At 38.1% G+C, this 21,482-nt stretch overlaps 1 protein-coding gene across 5 annotated transcripts in view; it reads left to right on the top strand.

Annotated features, from left to right (window-relative positions):
* Positions 1-21,482, top strand: part of ARHGEF28 (Rho guanine nucleotide exchange factor 28) — a 276,929-nt gene that overhangs the window by 201,772 nt on the left and 53,675 nt on the right. For all 5 annotated transcript variants that reach the window (XM_036763762.1, XM_036763753.1, XM_036763746.1 and 2 more), the window contains 5 exons: positions 6,188-6,366; positions 12,920-13,011; positions 14,691-14,873; positions 16,314-16,445; positions 21,163-21,263. In XM_036763762.1, the coding sequence (XP_036619657.1) occupies positions 6,188-6,366; positions 12,920-13,011; positions 14,691-14,873; positions 16,314-16,445; positions 21,163-21,263 (687 nt within the window). The remainder of the gene's footprint in view (positions 1-6,187; positions 6,367-12,919; positions 13,012-14,690; positions 14,874-16,313; positions 16,446-21,162; positions 21,264-21,482) is intronic.

The following is a 21,482-nucleotide window of genomic DNA, read 5'->3' as shown; positions in this document are numbered from 1 at the left end:
CCACATACACACAAGAACCATGTGGCCATTCAGCAATATATTCAACCATGACGGTGTATGTAAGACAGCATGTTATCGTCATTGGTATTTTCTTCAAACTAAGACAGTATTCATATTAGTAAAGGATAGTTATCAAGTTAATTGTGGTTTCATTTTCCTATTATTGAGGTTAATAAATTGTTCATTTATACAAGTCCTGAGTCTTTAATGAGAGATATCAGTGCATTAAAGTGTTGGCTGAATTGGATTCGCTGGTATCCAAAGTAAACTTGTGCAATTTAGCGGTGTCAGTCAAAATCTCAACACATTTTTATTTACTCGTGGCTTTTAATTCTACGAGAGATAGCGTCATCTAATGAATAGAGGGCCAGTCTTGTAGTTAGAAGATCTTGGGTTTACATATATTAGCTGAGTGACTGTGGGTAAGCCACTTAAACTCTCAGTGCTCCAGGAAGTTCTTTATGACTAAGTTCCAGAGGAGTTACTGTTTTGTATATTGATAGAAGGGATTTCAACACTAGGAGTTGCCCACACTCATGAAATCATAGCTCTGGGTCAAAAAGTGGAACAAAGCAGAAAAAAATCCTAACATAGAACAAAAGTCTTCACCCAATAATCTTACCATAGCAAGTACTGTGGGTCTATGACAATGAAATACAAGCTCTAAAATTTCTATCAAGCTTGAAAAGATTTTAGCCTGGGACTTGGACTGGTTGTTTCTGCTATCTGAGAACCAACCTGTCCAAGCATAGAGATTATCACTAGAAAATTGACCATAAGGAAAAGATTGGTTGTGAGGGCTATGGGGTATTGTGACTCATGAAATGGACAAAAGTACAAAATGCTTCTGTGTGGTGGGGCAGTGTTTTTACTTCTTGGATGATGATGGAAGAGCAGAGTGGTAGAAAATTGAAGCTTGAGGTCAGGAGGTTCTAAGGATCAGAACATTCTTCGATTTTCTATAGACATTAATTTAACTTTGGGTATTCTTAATGTGTAATCTTTGTCCAACAACCAACAGATATGACATTTGCTGGAGAAACCAAACCACACCCATATTTGCATTCTTAATATTGAGAAGATTAAATTAATCCTGCATCATTTTTAACTGATACTATTTATAATCAAAAGATTTTGTTCTGTAACTGCTTAAGTCATGGTTCTTTTGTCTCTGAACTTAGTTAATAAATTCAGCTGGTCTGTAATGAATTAAGTTTAGAAATCTAATTCTCTTGCTAATCACTGTTCTGTTCTTGCTTCAAGGAAATTTGTTATCCTTGGGGGATATGGGTGAACACCAGGGAGTCTGGTCTAGTATCTTTACATCACCAAGCTATCCTTCAAGGATGTCTGGTTTGCTGTCCAAAGAAGTCTGGTCTGCTATCTCTAACCTTCCAAGTGGGCTCAAACAATGTACATTTCTAGTCACAGGAGATGGGGGCGGGAGTGTTGCTAGCCCCTCATTTCCAATTTCCAACCAATCATATTGTCCCTCACGCCTAGACTCTGTAACCAATCATGTTGTCCTCACCCCCATGATGCTGCTAAACCTGTAACCGATTGTATTATTTCTTCATCTACCCTGTTCTGTTCTTTGTTCTGTGCTTAAAAAAGACCAAGCTGCATCTTGGTCTAGGGGTCTTTGGCTTAAACTGAAGCAACCATTGACCCACTCTATTGTTAGACTCTCATCCTGCTAATCAACTGTTGTCTTGCTTAGAGAATACATGCCTCAGTTGACCTTTATTGAATTTCACTCACAGAATTATAAATGAAACCAGAATATATAAAGAATTGGTAATGGAAGGGTAACTCATCGGTTCACCTCAGAGGTTGTGAATAGAGGAGTTGCACAGTTAATTTCTACTTGCTTCTTCCCATTTAATCTTAGTGTCTTCCCTCTGAGAATACCCCCAATTTTCAGCTGTAAGTCATAAGTTATTCTTATTTGTGCATAGCTGTTTTTATGCTCTTTCTTCCATTAGCCTGTAAGCTCCTTGAGAGCAGGGACTGTTTATTTTTTCTTGTATCTATCTTATGCTAGAAGCTTAGCATAGTACCTGGTACATAGTAGGGAATTAATAAATGCTCGTTGACTGACTGACTCTTCCTAACGGTAGCAAGAAATCTCATTTCATGGTGTAATTGAACTTATTGCCTTTCTATCATCCTGATAATATAAGATTATCATGAAGATAATGGTACCTCATTGACCGACATCCATTATTGAGGATGGAGAAGTAGAGACAGTTTATGAAGACCTTGACAAGCTTCTCCAAACTAAGTCAATATACACTGATATTTAGTAATGTCAATGCAAAGGTTGGAATAGGAGAAGATGTCAAAAAATAGTTTTCAAAAATATAGATTGGGATCAAGAGGCCAAAAGCTTGTAGTCTACTCAGAAATTCGTGTGTGTGTTTGTACACATGTGTATATATGAATACATATACATATACATTTATATATGATATGTACATAATCACACACACATATTCCTGACTGTATCATGTGGAGTTCAAATAGAAAGACTCATTATTAGTGATGGGATTCTCCTAATGTCCTAGATGACATTGTGCTAATTGCATTCAACCCCAGAACACTACAAAGGATCCTCAGTGAAATCCATGGCAATGCAAAAGAGATTGTGTAATCATTCACACTGGAAAAGCAAAACAGACATAAAATGCATGTTACCTAGACTGCGATATACACCTTGATAGGCAGCCTGTCAAGTTACTCTGTCAATGTATATGCATATCTCAGTTGGGTTGTTACAGATGGACCCAGAATTGAGTTAAGAGGAAGAATTTGGAGTGCTTTGTACTTGGGAAATTGTGCCATACTTTCAGCAGTCCTAGACTGATGCTGTAAGAACCCATCTTCTTAAAACCTATATTCCTACAGTTCTGTCATGTGAGTGTAAATCATCAAACACCAGAATCTCTGAAGAATCAGAATCAAAAGTAACCCAAAGGGCAATGGAAGTATTCATGGGGGGTATAAAACTAAGCTGAATTTTTAACCAAAAATGACATGATATCAAATCCATGTAATTTTAAATAATATTGAAAAGGAGATTCAATAAGTGGTTATCTCATGTGCTACACTGGTAACCTCACAATGTTAAAAGAACCACAGAACGTCCACCTAGTGTACATTAAGTGGATCCTCTATGGAGGTTTTAGGGAAATATACATATGAGAATCATACAGCTAAGAAGGTACAGTAGGAATACATGAAATCATAGATCCACTAGGTCACGTTGCAGTCCAGTTGCTAATTTCTTAATTCATGATTTTTTACGTAAAAGAATAGATAATCAGCCTAAAGAAAAGAACTGCAAACTAAACCACAGTTCAGGAAATTGTTTATAACACCTTTGGCAGTGAATTGTTCCCATTATAAATACATGCAAACAGGCTTCAATTGTCAAGGATCTTTTCTTGATAGAAAAGGACATTTATTTCTTACTGGTACACTCTCCACTAATACAGAACATAACTTTTTCATTTCTTAAAAGGTAGTTCTGTGAACTCTTTTGTTCAAAAAAATTTATCATTTGAAGGCCAGCCCTTTGATACTGAGCTTCTGCAAATTTAGCAAAGCTGGTTGGAAGACAGACTCAAAGCTTTTCCTGCTCAGGAGGGATTCCCAGAGGCAACAGAATAGAGCTTTAATGGAGGCTTTATATACAAAATATAACTCTAAGATTATCATGGAGATAATTATAGCTTGTGTCCCAACATCCATCATTGGAAATGAAAAAGTAGAGATATTTTATGAAGACCTTGACAAGCTTCTCCAAACAAAGTCAACATACTTTGTATGTGATAATATTTGCCTTAATTTTTGGCAACATATTTTCCTTGCATTTTGTAAAGACCATAGGGAAAATTAGATTTACAACAGTCATTCTGGCTATACTCTTAGCTCAGACCTCATCAAAAGGGATTTAATTGTTTAAGTAATGAACCGAAAGGGTTTCTTTATAAGACAAGCTCACCCATAAGGGACTCTCATGACAAGTACCTTAGGGATAACTCTATGGTAAAAAAACTAGTGTTTAGCTATGTAATTATAGTTCTTAGATTCATGAAATGTCAAAGCTAGCTTGGACCTTAAGAATCCAGAGGTTTTTAACTGGGGTCTGTGAGCTTGTTTGTTTGTATTTGTCTATCTATCTATGTCCCTTTCTCTCTCTCTCTCTCTCTCTCTCTCTCTCTCTCTCTGTCTTCCCCCCTTCCTCTCCCTCTCCCCCCCCCTCTTTTTGTGACTGCCCTCAAATCATTTCAGGCCTTTGGTTGATTTGGCTTCATTTCTGAGAATTCCACTTCTGCATTTTTCCATATAGAGTTGGAAGGATTTAAAAAAGTAATTCATAAAAGATAGTATCAGTTAAAATATGATTAGATAAGAGTCGAATATGGCATGCCAAAAGAATTGTACCTGAAAAATACAAATAACTATTCCTGATTTGGGGTGAGAGATGTCAAAGATAGCTATAAATTTATAATATTTACAAAATTAAAAGGCCACAGGGTTAGAAAACTAATTTCAGTTTGCTGGCACAGCAACTCATGTTAGGTCTCTTTGATATAGAAGACAGCAGCAAAATGTATGCAGAAAATTTGAACATGTAAAACATTAATTTTGTGTTTGTGGGAGAAGTTTTTCAATTATAGCAACTATATTGTAAGATTACTTTGGAGTTGTTTTTTTTTCCTTTGATAAAATTTATTTAATTTAAGGATTAGATGTGGAGAGAGGGAAGAAGCAAGGAAGGAAAGAAAGACAGGCATTTATTAAGTACGTACTATGTGTTTGGCATTGTGCAAAGCACTATACAAATACATTTATCCCTTCCACATTACAACTTTCTCCATTGCAGTTTTGATATATCACTGATTGGCATAAGAAATTAAATGGCAATTTTTTTGGAGTTTTGTGGAAGCCGCAGGCAACAGGCAAAGGCTGGCAGATGACACACAAAAAGTTTAGAAACACAGAAATGCATAAAATATTTGTATAATATTGTATAATCAACATATTTTATCTTTTAATACCATAATAATTCAGACTTCTTCTCTGGTACAAAGGGAGGGCCAAAAAATTTTATGTGGATTTTCCAGATCACTGGGGAGCAATGCCTCTAACCCCTGAAATGTGGAAGGGATAATTGTATTATCTCATTTACTTCTTACAACAATTAAGGGAGGTAGATACTATTATGATCCCCATTAGGCAGGCAGATTAAGTGACTTACCCAGGATCACACAGCAAATAAGTAGCTGAGGCCAAATTTGAGCTCAGGTTGAGGTCCAGAGCTCTCTCCACTGTACCACCTAGCTATCAACAGTCTGTTTAAAGCTTTCATATTGGATGAGGTTTAATCTAAATTTTCAAGTCATTTCTTACACTTCAATACTAATAGGAGTGTTATCTAAGAAAATGATGTTTGATACAGAATCTTTTTGATCTAGGCGATGTGCCTCTTAGAATGAAGAAATGGGGAGGCAGGTGAAAAAATCAGAGTACCATAGATTATTTTCTGAGATTTATTTTATTTGAATGAGAAGAAAATAGCTGGGTGGGTTTTCACAAACTAATTTTCCCATGTCTCTTGTCTTTCCTCTCATCACACTTTGCCTATATTACTCGACTAGCACTTCCACCACAGATTAAGTAAAGAAAATAAAATGAATTTAAATGCTCCCTAGTCAATTTAGCTACATGTTAATAAAGCCAGCAAAATGCTGGAAGGGGGAGAGGATTGTGTGGAGTAGATGGAGCCTTATGATTTAAAAGAATTTGTGGAATTTATTTATTTCTATGACTGATCCCCTGTTACCATGGTTAACCAAGGTTTGTCTAAATGATTCTCAAAGTTGGTCAGGGTCACCAGGTTTGCCAAGAGATTCTTTCAAGGGGTTTGTGAGGTCAAATCTATTTGCTTAATAATATTAAAATGCTTTGATTTCTAATAGGGCAAATGTTAACAGATAGAACCTTCATAAACAAGAGCTTTTGGGAGGTCTTTAACAATTTTTGAGAATTTAAAGGAGTCCTGAGATTAAAAAGTTTGAGAACTGCTAGTCTATGTTAATATCTTTAGCAATAGACATTTAGGTGAAACAGGCTTCTCTGGAAGTGACATCATTTTATCTGAATTTCTTGTTTTACTCAGGACCAGAAGCCATCTGTTATCTCCCTTCAGAAGCTGATTGCGAGAGAAGTAGCCAATGAAGAAAGAGGGATGTTTCTCATCAGTGCTTCATCTGCTGGCCCTGAGATGTATGAAATTCACACCAATTCTAAGGAGGAGCGTAATAACTGGATGAGGAGGATACAAGAAGCAGTAGAAAGGTAAAGTGGCAACGTTATCCTATAGCAGGGAATGGATGGAGCTGGGTTTTGAGGGAAGATCATTCTAATCTTATTTCCAATCCTCCCCTAAATAAAGCCTTTGTTCCAGCCAGATTGATCTACCCACTCTCCCCTGAACACGCCTTGGGTACTCCTGCCTCTCTTTTTCTTCGTTATTTTCCTGCCTGGAATATCCTCATCCCTCCTGTCCACCCGTCTGACTCCTAGCCATCCTTCAAGAACCCGCTCCATCGGTCACAACTCTTCCATGAAGCCTTCCCTGACTACCTCAACACCTAGTGCTCTCTCTTTACACAGAATTCCTATAGTGCCCTATCTGTACCATTCAAAGCATACCTATAACATTAGTATGTATTATGAGCTGTCTTTTTATGTCATGTTTCTTGTCTCCCCAGTTAGACTATACGCTCTTTAAGGACAGGGAACCATTTCTGATTCCTCTTTGTTTCCTTTACAGTGTCTAACAGAGCACCTTGCAAACAGTAGGTACTTAATAAATGTATTGATTATTTGATCTGTATATCTTTAACTAGGGAAGCTAGGTGGTACAACATATAGAGTGCTGGACCCGCAGTCAGGAAGACGTATCTTCCTGAGTTCAAATCTGGCCTCAGACACTTAATTGGTTGTGTGACCCTGAATAATGACTTAACCCTGTTTGCCTCAGTTTCTTCATCTATGAAATGAGCTGGAGAAGGAAATGACAAACCATTCCAGTATCTTTGCGAAGAAAACTCCAAAATGGGGTTACCAAAAATCAGACATGACTGAAATGACCGAACATAACAAAAGCAATATCCTTAACTGCATTCTTTTTCTTATCACCTTCTTGTAGAAATGACCAAGGTCATCTTGAAGTTATTAGAGTTAAAAAATATATTTTTATTGTGAACTTAATAACAATAATAATTTTGTTGTTCAATTGTGTCCAACTCTTTGTGACCCCATTTGGGGTTGTCTTGGCAAAGATATTGGAGTGGTTTGCCATTTCCTTCTCCAGCTCATTTTGCAGGGTTTGTGTCTTGTCCAGGGTCACATAGCTACCAAGTATCTGAGGACAGATTTGAACTCAGGAAGATGAGTCTTCCTGACCCCCAGCCCAGTGTTCTATGCTCTGTGGCACCACCTAGCTGCGCTAACAATAATAATAACCCTTTAAGGTTTACAAACGTCACATGTTGTCTCATTTGATGCTTGCAACAATCTTGTGAGGTAGGTGCTATTGTTGTCCCAGTTTTATGAAATAGGCTGACAGAACTTAGATTACCTGTCCGGAATCATAGAGCTAGGAAATATCTGAGGCAGTATTTGGAGCCCAGTCTTCATGATGCCAAGTCCTATAATTTATCTACCTGATTTCATAGTTTGGTAGGGGAAAATATTTTAAAAAAAATTTTTTTAAAGATGCATTTCCTATTCTCAATGTAAACAACAAATAAACAAAACAGGAATTTCCATGTACACAGTGAAACACATAAAAGAGGATTATGTATGAAGCTGTGAGTCTCCTTTTCCTACAGCTTGCTTTCTTAAAAAAATATAAAATAAATTCCACATGTAACTTTCCAAACTGTCCTGCTTGCCTGTGCTTCCATTTAGACTTCCACCTATTCTCTTTTGAACATTAAAAATGTGTCAGTAGGGGCAGGTAGGTGGTGGAGTGAGTAGAGCACTGGCCCTGGAGTCAGGAGGACCTGAGTTTAAATCCAGCCTCAGACACTTGACACACTTACTGTGTGTGACCTTGGGCAAGTCACTTAACCCCAATTGCCTTGCCTTCCCCCCTCCAAAAAATATACATGTCAGTGACCTTCTTTAATTTTCTTTGTATCAATATTGCTAACTTTCCTATCCCCTGTGCCTTCCCCCCCCCCATCGATAAGAGAGACGAAAACACCCCTTGTAACAAATAATCATAATCAAGCAAAGCAAATCCAAATAGCGGCCGTGACCCCAAATATATGTCCCTTTCTGCACTCTGGGACCATTGCTTCTCTATCAGGAGATGAATAGCTTGCTTCATCATAGGTCCTCTGGAGACATGGTTGATCGTTGCATAGGTCATAAATCTTTCAAAACTATTTTTCATCATAATGTTGTTCTTTTATAATTTTTTTCTCTTGGTCCTCCTTATTTTGCTCGGCATCAGTTCATACTACCCAGGATTCTCTGATATGATCTCTTTCATCATTTCTTATGATACAATAGTATTTCATCACATTGATATACAACAACTTGTTCAGCCATTTACCAGTTGATAGACAACCCAAGAGGTCCTAGTTTTCTTTTATCATTCCCTTCCCTTCCCCTTCCCCTTCCTCTTCCTATTCTTTTCCCCTTTCCCTTCCTCTTTTCTTTTTTTTTTCCTTTTCTTTTCTCTGTTAATCCCCACTTCTGGATTAGGAAGTTTGTTTTGCTTGAGAATATTCTCTCTCTAGTGTTATCCCCCCTCTTAATCATCACCAATCATCCCCTTTTTCTTCTTCCATTTGTTGTCTTCCATGTTTCAATTGATACATTTTATCGCCAAATTGTTTGTAGGTGTGTCTAAAAGTGTGTGTGCAGGTTGTGTTTTTTTTGTATGTAATTTATTTAATATATTTAGTTTCCAGCATTGATTTTCACAAGAGTTTGAATTACAAATCTTCTCCGCATTTCTACCCTCCTGCCCACTCCAAGATGGCATATATTCTGGTTGCCCATTCCCCAGTCAGCCCTCCCATCTGTCACCCCACTCCCCTCCCATCCCCTTTTCCCTTCTCCTCTTGTAGGGCAAGATAAATTTCTACGCCCCATTGCCTGTGTATCTTATTTCCTAGTTACATGCAAAAACTATTTTTGTTGCTGTTTTTTGAACGTCTGTTTTTAAAATTTTGAGTTCCAAATTCTCTCCCCTCTGCCCTCCCCGCCTACCCTCCCTGAGAAGGCAAGCAGTTCAACATAGGCCACATGCGTATCATTATGTAAAACCCTTCCACAATACTCATGTTGTGAAAGATTAACTATCTTTTGCTCCTTCCTAACCTAACCCCCTTTATTGAATTTTCTCCCTTGACCCTGTCCCTTTTCAAAAGTGTTTGTTTTTGATTACCTCCTCCCCGTCTGCCCTCCTTTCTATCGTCCTCCCATTTTTATCTTCTTCCTCCTTCTTTCCTGTGCGGTAAGATACCCAATTGAGTGTGTATGATATTCCCTCCTCAGGTCAAATCCGATGGGAGCAACATTTACTCATTCCCTCTCACCTGCCCCCTCTTCCCTTCCTAGAGAACCACTTTTTCTTGCCACTTTTATGTGAGATAATTTACGCCATTCTATCTCTCCCTTTCTCCCTCTCTCAATATATTCCTCTCTCATCCCTTAATTTGATTTTATTTTTTAGATATCATCCCTTCATATTCAACTCACCCTGTGCCCTCTGTCTATATATATATATATGTATATATATATATATATACACACACACACACACACCTACATATATACATACATAGACACACATATTTATATGCATATTCCTATCAGCTACTATGATACTGAGGTCTATCATGCACATCATCTTTCCATGTAGGAATGTAAACAAAACAGTTCAACTTTAGTAAGTCCCTTATGATTTCTCTTTCTTGTTTATCTTTTCATGCTTCTCTTGATTCTTGTGTTTGAAAGTCAAATTTTCTATTCAGCTCTGGTCTTTGCACTGAGAAAGCTTGAAAGTCCTTTATTTTATTGAAAGTGCATATTTTGCCTTGGAGCATGATACTCAGTTTTGCTGGGTAGGTGATTCTTGGTTTTAATCCTAGCTCCATTGACCTCCAGAATATTGTATTCCAAGCCCTTCGGTTCCTTAATGTGGAAGCTGCTAGATGCTGTGTTATCCTGATTGTTTTTCCACAATACTCAAATTGTTTCTTTCTGGCTGCTTGTGGTATTTTCTCCTTGACCTGGGAGCTCTGGAATTTGGTGACAATCTTCCTAGTTTTCTTTTTGGGATCTTTTTGAGGAGGTGATCTGTGGATTCTTTCAATTTGTATTTTTCCCTGTGGCTCTAGAATATCAGGGCAGTTCTCCTTGATAATTTCTTGAAAGATGATATCTAGGCTCTTTTTTTGATCATGGCTTTCAGGTAGTCCAATAATTTTTAAATTATCTCTCCTGGATCTATTTTCCAGGTCAGTGGCTTTTCCAATGAGATATTTCATGTTGTCTTCCACTTTTTCATTCCTTTGGTTCTGTTTTATAATATCTTGATTTCTCATCAAGTCACTAGCTTCCACTTGCTCCAATCTAATTTTTTTTAAGGTAGTATTTTCTTCAGTGGTCTTTTGGACCTCCTTTTCCATTTGGCTAATTCTGCCTTTCAAGACATTCTTCTCCTCATTGGCTTTTTGGAGCTCTTTTGCCATTTGAGTTAGTCTATTTTTTAAGGTGTTGTTTTCTTCAATATTTCTTTCACTATTTTTTTGGGTCTCCTTTAGCAAGTCATTGACTTGTTTTTCGTGGTTTTCTTGCATCATTCTCATTTCTCTTCCCAATTTTTCCTCTACTTCTTTAACTTGCTTTTCCAGCTCCTTTTTGAGTTCTTCCTTGGCCTGAGACCAATTCATGTTTTTCTTGGAGGCTTTTGATATAGGCTCTTTGACTTTGTTGACTTCTTCTGGCTGTATGTTTTGGTCTTCTTTGTCACCAAAGAAAGATTCCAAAGTCTGAGACTGAATCTGAGTGTGTTTTTGCTGCCTGGCCATGTTTCCAGCCAACTTATTTGACCCTTGAGTTTTTCCTTTGGGGTATGACTGCCTGTAGAGCAAAGAGTACTTTGTTCCAAGCTTGAGGGGATGCGCTGTTGATTTCAAAGCTATTTCTATACAGCCAGCTCAGCCACACCAGCACTCCTTCTTCTCCAAGAACTGCCAACCCAGATGTGATGCAAATCTTAAGCAGGCTCTTCACTCCTGCTCTGATCCGCCACTTAATTCCTCCCACCAGGTGGGCCTGGGGCCAGAAGTAACTGCAGCTGTAGTTCTATAGCTGCACCACCCCTGCTGCCCCCCGGGGGCAGTGGCCAATCTGTGAACTCTGTCCCCCGCAGCTTTTCCTACTAACCTTCTCTGTTGTCTTTGGTGTTTGTGGGTTGAGAAGTCTGGTAACTGCCACAGCTTACTGATTCAGGGCGCTAGGGCCTGTTCCTCCTGGCTCCTGATCTGGTTGGTCCTGCCTCCGCCCACGTTGAGCTCTGCTTCCCTCCGCTCCATGTGCGATAGACCTCATCCAGCGACCATCCAGGCTGTCCTGGATCCCTGCTTCCCTCTGCTGTTTTGTGGGTTCTGCAGTTCTAGAATTTGTTCAGAGCCATTTTTTATAGGTTTTTGGAGGGACCTGGCAGGGAGCGCACACAAGTCCCTGCTTTCCAGCCGCCATCTAGGCTCCACCCCCCAGTCAAATGCCCAGGCTGTGTTTTTAATGTTCTTTTTCCAATCCATATAAAAGTGAGATTCATCTGATGCCTGCTTTCTCTACCTCTCCTTTTTGTATTCTCTTCTTTCCCAGTTTTAAGAAATAGCAAGTTTTACCTATGCCTTCTTCCTTCCTTTCTACTTTAGTATATTGCTTCTGTACTTCTTCCTCTTGCCTCTCCTAAGATTCTCAGAAGAGAACCAATCTATCCCAAGTTTCTCTTTCTTATTTAACTAGCTCAGTACCCTTTGAAGATACTAAGTTTCTGAAGGAATATTTGTTTCTTTTCCCTAAGGGAGAATCCTTAAACTAATCAAAGAATAGAGGTCATCATAGAAGATAAAATGGACAATTTTCTTTATTAACCATTGCTTTTGCACAAACACAACAAATATAATTTGAATTAGAAGGGAAATAGTTGGGGTAAATTTATACAGCATATTATACCCCAAATATCCAAAATATTAATAATTGATATATACACATAGGAAGGCAGAGAGGAAGGAAGGAAAGAAAAGAAAAAATGAGAAAGAACAAGGAAGAAAGGAAGAAAGAAGGAAAGAAAGAAAAAGAAAGAAAGCAAGAAAGAAATAAAGAAGGAAAGGAAGAAGAGTCTTTCCTCAACAGATAAGTGGTAAAAGATTATGAATAAGCAGTTTTCAAATGAAGAAAAAGATTATTCGATGGATCTTAAAGGATACTTAAAGAAAGTTATACTCAGCTTTAGTTTTCCTTTTCTGCAGCTCTCCCCCTCCAAAAAAAGTAAATGAAAAAGGCTACATGTATTAGAAAGCAGAAGTTCACGTTTCATTTCACTGTCTGCCAAACATGTTTTTCTTCCATGCTGAGACCTCATTGTAACACTGTCCTTGGGTTCTGAGCCATGGAACTGTCTTATAGTATTATGAAGTCCTCTTGGTACTGGATGGTGTCCAGAAGGGATCTACCATATGCCAAATTTCTCCATACAGTACTGCATAGGTCAGTCTATAGGTCATTATTCCAGTGTATTTCCTAATGAATCTAAAATGAGAACATAAGGATTTCATTTCAAGCTGTCTCTGTCAATGATTGTCTTTTCTAGTTGCCCAGAGGAAGAAGGGGGAAGGACGAGTGAATCCGACGAGGACAAAAAGAAGACTGAAGCAAGAGTGGCCAGAATCCAGCAATGCCAAGGTACAGTGTGTCCTTCAGCCCAGCTACCCAGTCTGGGCATCCCATGTGCTTGTTCTTAAGGTGAATGCCAGAGGGTTGAGTGCCCTCGCACTCTATTTTATATACTACTATCCAATTGTATATACCATTGTCATGGTCAAGGAAGCCCTAGCATGTTAGAGATGCAAGGGTCTTAGAGATTATCTGGTCCACTCTCACATTTTATGGATAAGGATATTGAGTCCAGAGACGTGAGGTGTATTGTCCAAAGTGAGAGAGATAATTCATTGTAGAGCAAGGATCAAAACTTGAGGGTTCTGTCTTACAAATAGCTGCTCTTTCCAATGCATACCCTATCTTGCTTCCATTTGTATTCATTTTTTCAACAAAATTTCTAGTTGATTTAATATATATGTAATATATATATAATTATTTATAAATTATATATATGTATAGTTTAGATATAATATGTATTATATATTTATTGAATAGTACATAATATATTTTAGTGGGATATTTTATATTAATATATTGAATATGTTATATAATCATCATATTAATGTATTTATATTATGCAATATTTGTAATATGATGTATTACAAGCAAAATATTTCTTATTATTGTATGTATCACATTATATATTTATATTATATAATATGTACAGTGCAATATATTATAAATAATATATTTATTATATTTGTATAACACATGTATTCAGTATAATGTTATGTGTAATATATTTATATTATGTGTATAGTATATCACATATATTTATATTCTATATGTATATATTTATATGTATACATGTTATATATTTATATTTAATAACATCTATATGTGTAATTGGTATAATTAGTCAGTGAAAATCACACACATAAGGCTGGCTGAAGACTATGAATGCTTATAAACAGAAAAAAAGCAAGCCAATGTATTCAGACCTACCTAAGGCAGTCTGAAGCTTCAGTCTTTTTACACTTTTGTATTGTATTTGTTGGTGGGTCATGACAGCATCATCTAAAGGTCTATTCTTAATGTCAGATTCAAGATTGAAGAGAAAGTAACAATTGTCACCAGATTGATGGCATTGCTGTAGCAGATACTTTTGTCCTCTCTTCCTGCTCTCCCCAGTACAATCTAAACTTCTTGGGGTTAGAGACTCCTGCTTTTGTGTGGGCCAGCAGCAAGCCTCACATAAAGTAGGAGCTTAGTGAGTATTGATTTAATGAAATTATAACTTGGATCCATATTATAATAACAATAGCTAACATTTATGTAGAGTGCCCCCCCAAATTTTATTGTAATTTTAATAACTTAAAACTATTTGGAGCAACCTGTAAAAGTTCTTTGGGCAGCTGGGTGGCACAGTGGATAGGAGCCAGGCCTGGAGTTGGGAAGACTCATCTTCCTGAGTCCAAATCCAGCCTCAGATGCTTACTAGCTGTGTGACCCTGAGCAATCACTTAATCCTGTTTGCCTCAGTTTCCTCATCTGTAAAATGGGCTGGAGAAGAAAAAGCAAACCACTCCAGTATCTCTGTCAAGAAAACCCCAAATGGGGTCACAGAGAATCATACACAACTGAACAAGTCAGTATAAGTTCTCTAAGGTTTGCTAAGTATATATTATATATTATCTCATTAGGAATAGTGTTTGTTCTAATGTTAACAGTGGCATTACCCTTTGGCAAATATAATTTTGCAGAGCTACTTAGTAACCACGACCAACAGATCTGCACATATTTGGAAGAAAAGCTTCATATCTATGCGGAACTTGGAGAAATGGGTGGACTTGAGGATGTCCATTTAGAACCTCATCTCCTTATTAAGCCTGACCCAGGAGAAGCCCCCCAGGCTGCCTCATTATTAGCAGCAGCACTAAAAGAAGGTGAGTTGACTTCAGAATGGAGCAGTATAAATTCAGAGGCCATTTAGAGACATAGAACTTGATGGCTGGGAGGCCCCTCAGAGAGCACCCTACCTCAGTCCCTCAGGCTGAGGCCCAGCAAGGTGAAGTGATCACCCAGAGTGAGACATGATGTGATGGATTTACTCTGACAGAAGTCCAAGGCAAAGAGCAGCGCCTGATAATGGGTGACGAGGATACTGTCCATGACTAAAAGCCAGAGACATTGTCAAGCTCATTTTAGTCAAGCTTTGAACATCCTTCCTGTCAAGATTTTTACTAGAATGTCGACAGTAAAATTAATGGGTTTTTTTTTAGTTGTTGTAAGCTCAGTACTTGGCACAGTGCAATACCATGAATAGGCACTTTATAATTTCTCGTTGGCTTGTTCTGGCTTCAGCTACCTTGATTCCTTTTGCCCTTTTTTGACTGGATGTGTGACAACAGTGACAGGCCCTAAATGCAGGCAGTCAGTGAGAGAACAGAGAGCACCCAAGAAGCCAGTGCTAGCCAAGTTACTAACAAGCTTGTCAGCCCTAAATGATTGATAACCAACACATCCACTTGTGCCTGAGAGCTTTTAGGAGGCATTCATTCTTCTAAAATTTAGTGGGTCTCTGTGATGCTTTTCCTCATTCTGGTTGATATCCTTTCATCTTATTTTATTTTTCTATTTCTTTATTTTATTTTATTTCTATTGGTATCTTTTGTTTTTACATCCCTTTTACTTCCAAATATATGAATATAGTCACTGTGTATATTGTTTTCTTGGCTCTGCTCACTTCATTCGGCATTATTTCATATAAATCTTCCCAACCTTCTCTGCATTCTTCATATTCATCACTAATTATAGCACAATAATATTGCATTACACTTGTTTGTTACAATTTGTTTATCTATTCCCTAATCTATTGATATATCTTAATTTAAAATCAGATGTTTTAACCCTGCTCTTAATGAATATCTAATATTTCCAAATAATGTATATGTGTATATGTGTGCTAGATTCCACATGTATAGTCCTTCAATTGAAAAACTGAAAGTAGGGAGGTATATTTTACCACCACTATCTGAGACCATTACAGTTGGAGTTACCTTACAGTGTTGTTTTATTTGTATTATTATAATCCTTGTGTATATTGTTGTGATTATGCTGAATTCTCTCTACATCCCTTCCCACAAGTCTTCCCACGTTTATCTGAATTCTTCATATATTCATTTCAAAAGGCACAATAATATTCCATTCTGTTTATCATGCCACGATTTGTTCAGCCATCTCCTATTTGGTGGACTCTCGCTTTGTTTCCAGTTTTTTGCTACCACAAAAAATGCTTCTGTGAACATTTTGGCATATATGAGACCCTTCAGACTTCAGTATTTAGCTCTCCTCCTTAACCCAGTCTTGTGCAATTGTCTCTTTAGCTGAAAGCCTCCAAGTTGCTGTGATGGCCACACAAACAGGAGATGCAAATCATTCATCAGAGGAGAACTATGGAGAATTAACCTCACCAGAAACACTCCAGGCTAGTGAAGAACTCACACCTCCTACTGCTTGTAAGTGGAAATGGGATTTGAAATGGGCCAAAAAAAATCCAGCGTGTTGGGGAGGAATGGGATCTTATTAGATGCATTTGCCTCTGCTAGTTAGGGACTTTGATTGCCTTTCTGTTTGTCGTCTGCCTCTCTGCCATCTCTACATAGCTTTACCTTAAACTGTTCGTTAGAAAGATATTGTCCATATGCAAAAATGGCATGATCCTGTCCACAGGTCCGGTGTGGGCTTGGGGAATGAATGCTTTTCTACTTATGGTGATGGGATCAGATGAGCCAATACACTCTTTTTGACCCAGCACCCCTGTGTTGAGGAAATAACTGGCTTAGGCTAATTAGGCTGTAGAAGAGAGGATTAACTAGGACAAAGCAAACAGCTTCCTGGAGGAATCCAACCCTTGACTTTGACCTCATGTACCCGCTGAGAGACAGGCCCAGACAGTTAGAAATGAGGCAAGCTCCCTCTTCCCCTGAACACATATATACCAAGCAGATGGGGGAGATAAGCATGTCAAAAGAATTTTTCCTGAATAGAGAACACCAGAGCTCAGCTCAGAGCCAGTTAGGTAAGGGTGTATTCCAGTTTCTTTCAAATGTAGGGAGATTGGGGTGGAGGATGGTTGAGGTAAACTTTCAAGACCTAGTGGCTCTGTTACTTATCAACACCATCAAAAATCTGGGTACCATGCTGATTGACATCTTCTGCAAAGGTTATTGAAGTAGAGATGCATAGCATGTCATCGTGGCCATGGAGGATGACATAAGCCTCCTCAACATGGTCATAAATGCACAATGCCTAATCCCTTTGTAAGCTGTCAAAAGTTTTGAGGAAAAAATTGTAGCGTTAGCATTTCTTTAAAAATTCAGTGCCCTTTTAATTAAGGTAAGTAGAAACAGGAGAGTATTTTTTTTAATATTGCAGACTCTGTACAATATAATAAATTTTCTTCTCAGGTCCTGCTTTGTCTAATTTTCAGTTTCTATTTCCAGAATGTGTACACATGTTTCCCATTTCTACAAATCCCCGATTGAGCTACACAGGGGTGATTTCCTTTTTAAAGAAGAATCGCTTTTTTTGTGATTGAGGAAGTAGTATCTAAAAATATATGTAGGCATCTGCTTCTTCCCTTTCCACCCAGGGGAGTACGGGAAGAGGACCTCTTTTCCATCCCTGCAGCTGCAGAGAACACATGACCACTTCTTCCTTCCTCCCCATGATTGAGGTGGTTCCAAGTCTCCTTGCTTCCGTCACCTAGACTCATGACAGGGCTTAGGAAAATTCCTAATGTACTCCCTTTCACCTGTTGCCACTCTCTGCATCCTTCAGTATTGAGCTTTTTTCCAATATTGTGTCATCGAGGTGAATACAGAACAGGGGGATGGTGAGGGGAATGATGTCCATTCATTGTGCTCTCCATCCCTAAGTGGGTGTTGCTGTCAGTACATCTTAGGAGGCTGGTTTGCATTGTGCTAGCCCCAGAGGGGATTCTGGTGAGTAGGGGAAGGAGTGTTTGATCCCCTCCTGCCCAAGGTGAGTCCTCTTCTTGAAAGTTCGGCAAAACTTAAAATCCTCTTGAGCCTAGAACATACTTTACTCTGACTGGGTCGGTTCTAAAACTGCCTGGTAGGCTTAAGGTCAGGTCAGAGATATCCCAGGATTCCAGACTGAGTTAGATTCCCAAAGTCTGATCCAAAATTACTGGAATGAGGGACTTGGTTTCTTGGGAATGCACTTTGCTGGAAAACTCCTTAACTAGGCTGAGACTGAATATGCCTCCTGTAATGAGGGGAAATACTGTTTCTCTGTTCCTTTCTCCTGCCCTCGTTTGACTCAACCTCCTTTTGAGGATTTTGTGTCATTTTGTTTTGTTTTTCTAAATGTTACTGTCATCATTTCTCTCAGGAGAGGAAAATGACTGATTCTTTAGCACTTCATTTAGTACATCTTGTTAGTACATTAAGTAAAGTATCTAATAGTGGAATCCTTTTTTGAATGAAGTAAATGAAATTTATCTGGGTTGGGAGTTGGGGGAGGGGGTGGACAGTTCTCCTCAAGTTAACTTAGATCTTTTGGCCCATTCTACTGAAAAGAAATTTCACATATACATAAAAAAGGGCTCTTTGCACATCATGGAAGTGTGTATTTGTGTGTGGGAGGGCTCCAGAGTTCTTGCTACTGTAATACTGAAGATCTCTATGATATATAACTAGTGAAATAGACACATTTAAACAAGGATGTTCCCCTGTGGGAGGATATGAATGAAATGTGGTGGGCAGGCATAGCTGGATCACTCTCAGTTATTAGGGGGAACATCTAAATTGATGAAATCACAGATTTCTTTAGGCACTTGAACATATTCCCCCACATGGCTATGGAGATAGCATTGTAGAAAAAGTCACCCAAATGAAGGAGAAGAGGACGAGAGAGAAAATGAGTATTTATGAGGGAGGGAGGGAGAGCATGGAGTAGGGAAGAGAGTGCTGGCTTTAGAGTCAGGAAAGACTAGGTTCAAATCAGTCCCCTGACACTCACTAGCTGCAATCCTGGGTAAGTTATTTAATACCTGTGTACCTCAGATAACTCTCTATGACTTATCTACCAAATGAAAGGCAGCGTAATTTTGCCTATGATGGAGAGAGCTCCCACTCTGGGCATGCTCTTGGCTGATGTAATCATAGATCCTTTGTTCATTCACATACATGTTCATATATGTGACTTGCTTAAAAAAAAGTCACAATATATACACAGTTTTTATTAGAACCCTAATTAGGATCATGACATCAGGGAGGTGATGCCCAGACTTGGAAATGAATTGGATTTAAGTGAGGGAGGGCTGTTCAAAGTCCCAGCTTCACTTTCTCCTCTTTAGCCATCTGGGTCCAGTGGCCTGATATGGATCAGGACAATGGGAGATGGCTCAGGATGCAGTGGGAGACCTTGGTCTTTTTAAGCTAAGGTCTTTCCTAGGTCTCAGTTTGACTGAGGCAACTCCCATTCAGTGATTAGGGCTAGGTAGGAAATGAGGCGAAGAATGGCCTCTTTTACCTACTGAAAAAAAATCAATCTGGGAGGGGAAGATCCTCAGGGTTTCTGGCCAAAACAGAAACAATTGCTATTTACATTTACTCTGAACCATTGTTCACCAATCAGTAAGAGGTACAGTGATTTGGGTTTAAGGCATGGTCCTTAAGAAAGAAATCTAGCCAGTAAACCCCTAGATATCTTGTGAGATTTCAGGGATCAAATTTTATATTCATTTGGGCAGAGCACCCTGTGGGGACAGAAGGAGAGAAAGGAGGGAAGGAAAAGAAAGAAAGGGAAAAGAGCAAATAACATAACATGTGAAAATACTCTGAGAGATAAAAAGGGCTATTTAAATAAAAGATGGATAGAGTTTAAATTCTGTAGTACAGCATTGGTAAATAAATTTAAAATTCCATAAAGGAATCTTAATGATTAAAGTTAAATAAATGTGTGTGAAATTGTTTCAGATTTTTCTCAGATGCTATTTTAAGAATGTTTGATTGATATGTCTTTTTTATGACCAAAATTTCTTTCATTATCCCTCCTCCTCCCAGAGAGTTATTTGTTAAAACAAGTAATAATTTTCAAAGAAAAAACTGGAAGGAGACAAAAAAAATCAGAAAAGCCAATCAAAACATCAAAAAATTCTGAAAATATATGCAATGTTTCACACTTGTGGCACACCTAATTTGATACTCCTGATTTTTAAAATCTAAATGACTTCAGTATATTAGTTTGTAGCATAAGAAAAAAACAAAAAAATAGTTTTGAAATGAGCAAAAAGCATTTGGGGGTATAGAGATTTTTATCCTTGAGTAATGTATTAAAATGCAATAAATATTCATCTTTTCGACCCTTATGAAAATACATCATGCTAAGCTTCCAAGGCCTTTATTCATATGCTTTGGTTTGTTTGTCATCGCACGTTGCCTTGCTTATTCCCCTCGTCCCTTAAGTAAGCCTTGTCACTGCCTCTTTTGTCTATTATGAAACCTACTGTCTCCCTCTCTGTCCTCTATGGATTTCTGGTTATATTGCTTCTGTCCTATAGAACCTGTATTAAATTCTTAGCCAGACCTTCCCTGATTAGGGGATCTAGACTATTTCCCATAACCAGCATATTAGAAGACTTTAAGAAGAAAAAAGAGCCGTCAAATTGATGCATATATATATGTGTATGTATACATATATATATATAGATACCTAGATAGGTAGATATTAGTGCTTTAAGGTTTGCAAAGTGCCTTACAAATATTATCTCATTTTATCCTCACTATGTCCCTGGAAATTAGGTGCTATTATTACCCCTGTTTTACAGATGGGTAAACTAAGGCAGGCAGTGGTTAAGTGACTTGCCTAGGGTCATACGGCTAGTAAGTATCAGAGGCCACATTTGAACCCAGGTCTTCTTGACTCCAGGTCTAGCCTTCTATCCACTGCAACACCTAGTTGGCTCTTTCCATGATTTTTACCATTGTCTTGTCTATTAGTATGCTAAGCTCCATGAGGGCAGGGATTGTATTTTTCTCTTTTGCCATATCCCGTTTTAGTACTTTATACATTGGGGCCTTCAATAAATATTATTTGATGTTATGGACTAAAAAAATATCTAACATCTGTTCGTAATTTAAGCTAGCGTATCTTCATGAGTTTGATCAGCTCTTTCTGTTTCTGTCTTAAATGGTGCGCTTTCAGCACAAGTTACCGAAGGAGAAGGAAGAGGAGAATCTTGTGATTTGGAACCCTGTCTCCGTGGTATTGTAAATAACATGACAAGCCCTGATGCAGGGGAGAAGGTATTGTTACTGATCTATTGGTAAAATATGTTCATTTTCTTATAAAATAAAAGTCAGCTGAAATTGACTTTCTGGGCCATAAATGATAAGAGAAATGATAGCAGAAGCATTTGTATTTTCCTGAATTGATTTGTCTTTTTTCTGCACTGCCCCTCCCCATTAATTTGAATGCCCAAAGCGGCAGGTTAAAAAAATCATTAAAAGGATTTTAAAATCTGA

The sequence above is a fragment of the Trichosurus vulpecula genome, chromosome 1 (genome assembly GCF_011100635.1).
Source record: "Trichosurus vulpecula isolate mTriVul1 chromosome 1, mTriVul1.pri, whole genome shotgun sequence".
Lineage (NCBI taxonomy): Eukaryota > Metazoa > Chordata > Mammalia > Diprotodontia > Phalangeridae > Trichosurus > Trichosurus vulpecula.
Note: the sequence above shows the minus strand (reverse complement) of the source record. Positions and strands in the feature narration are given on the sequence as shown.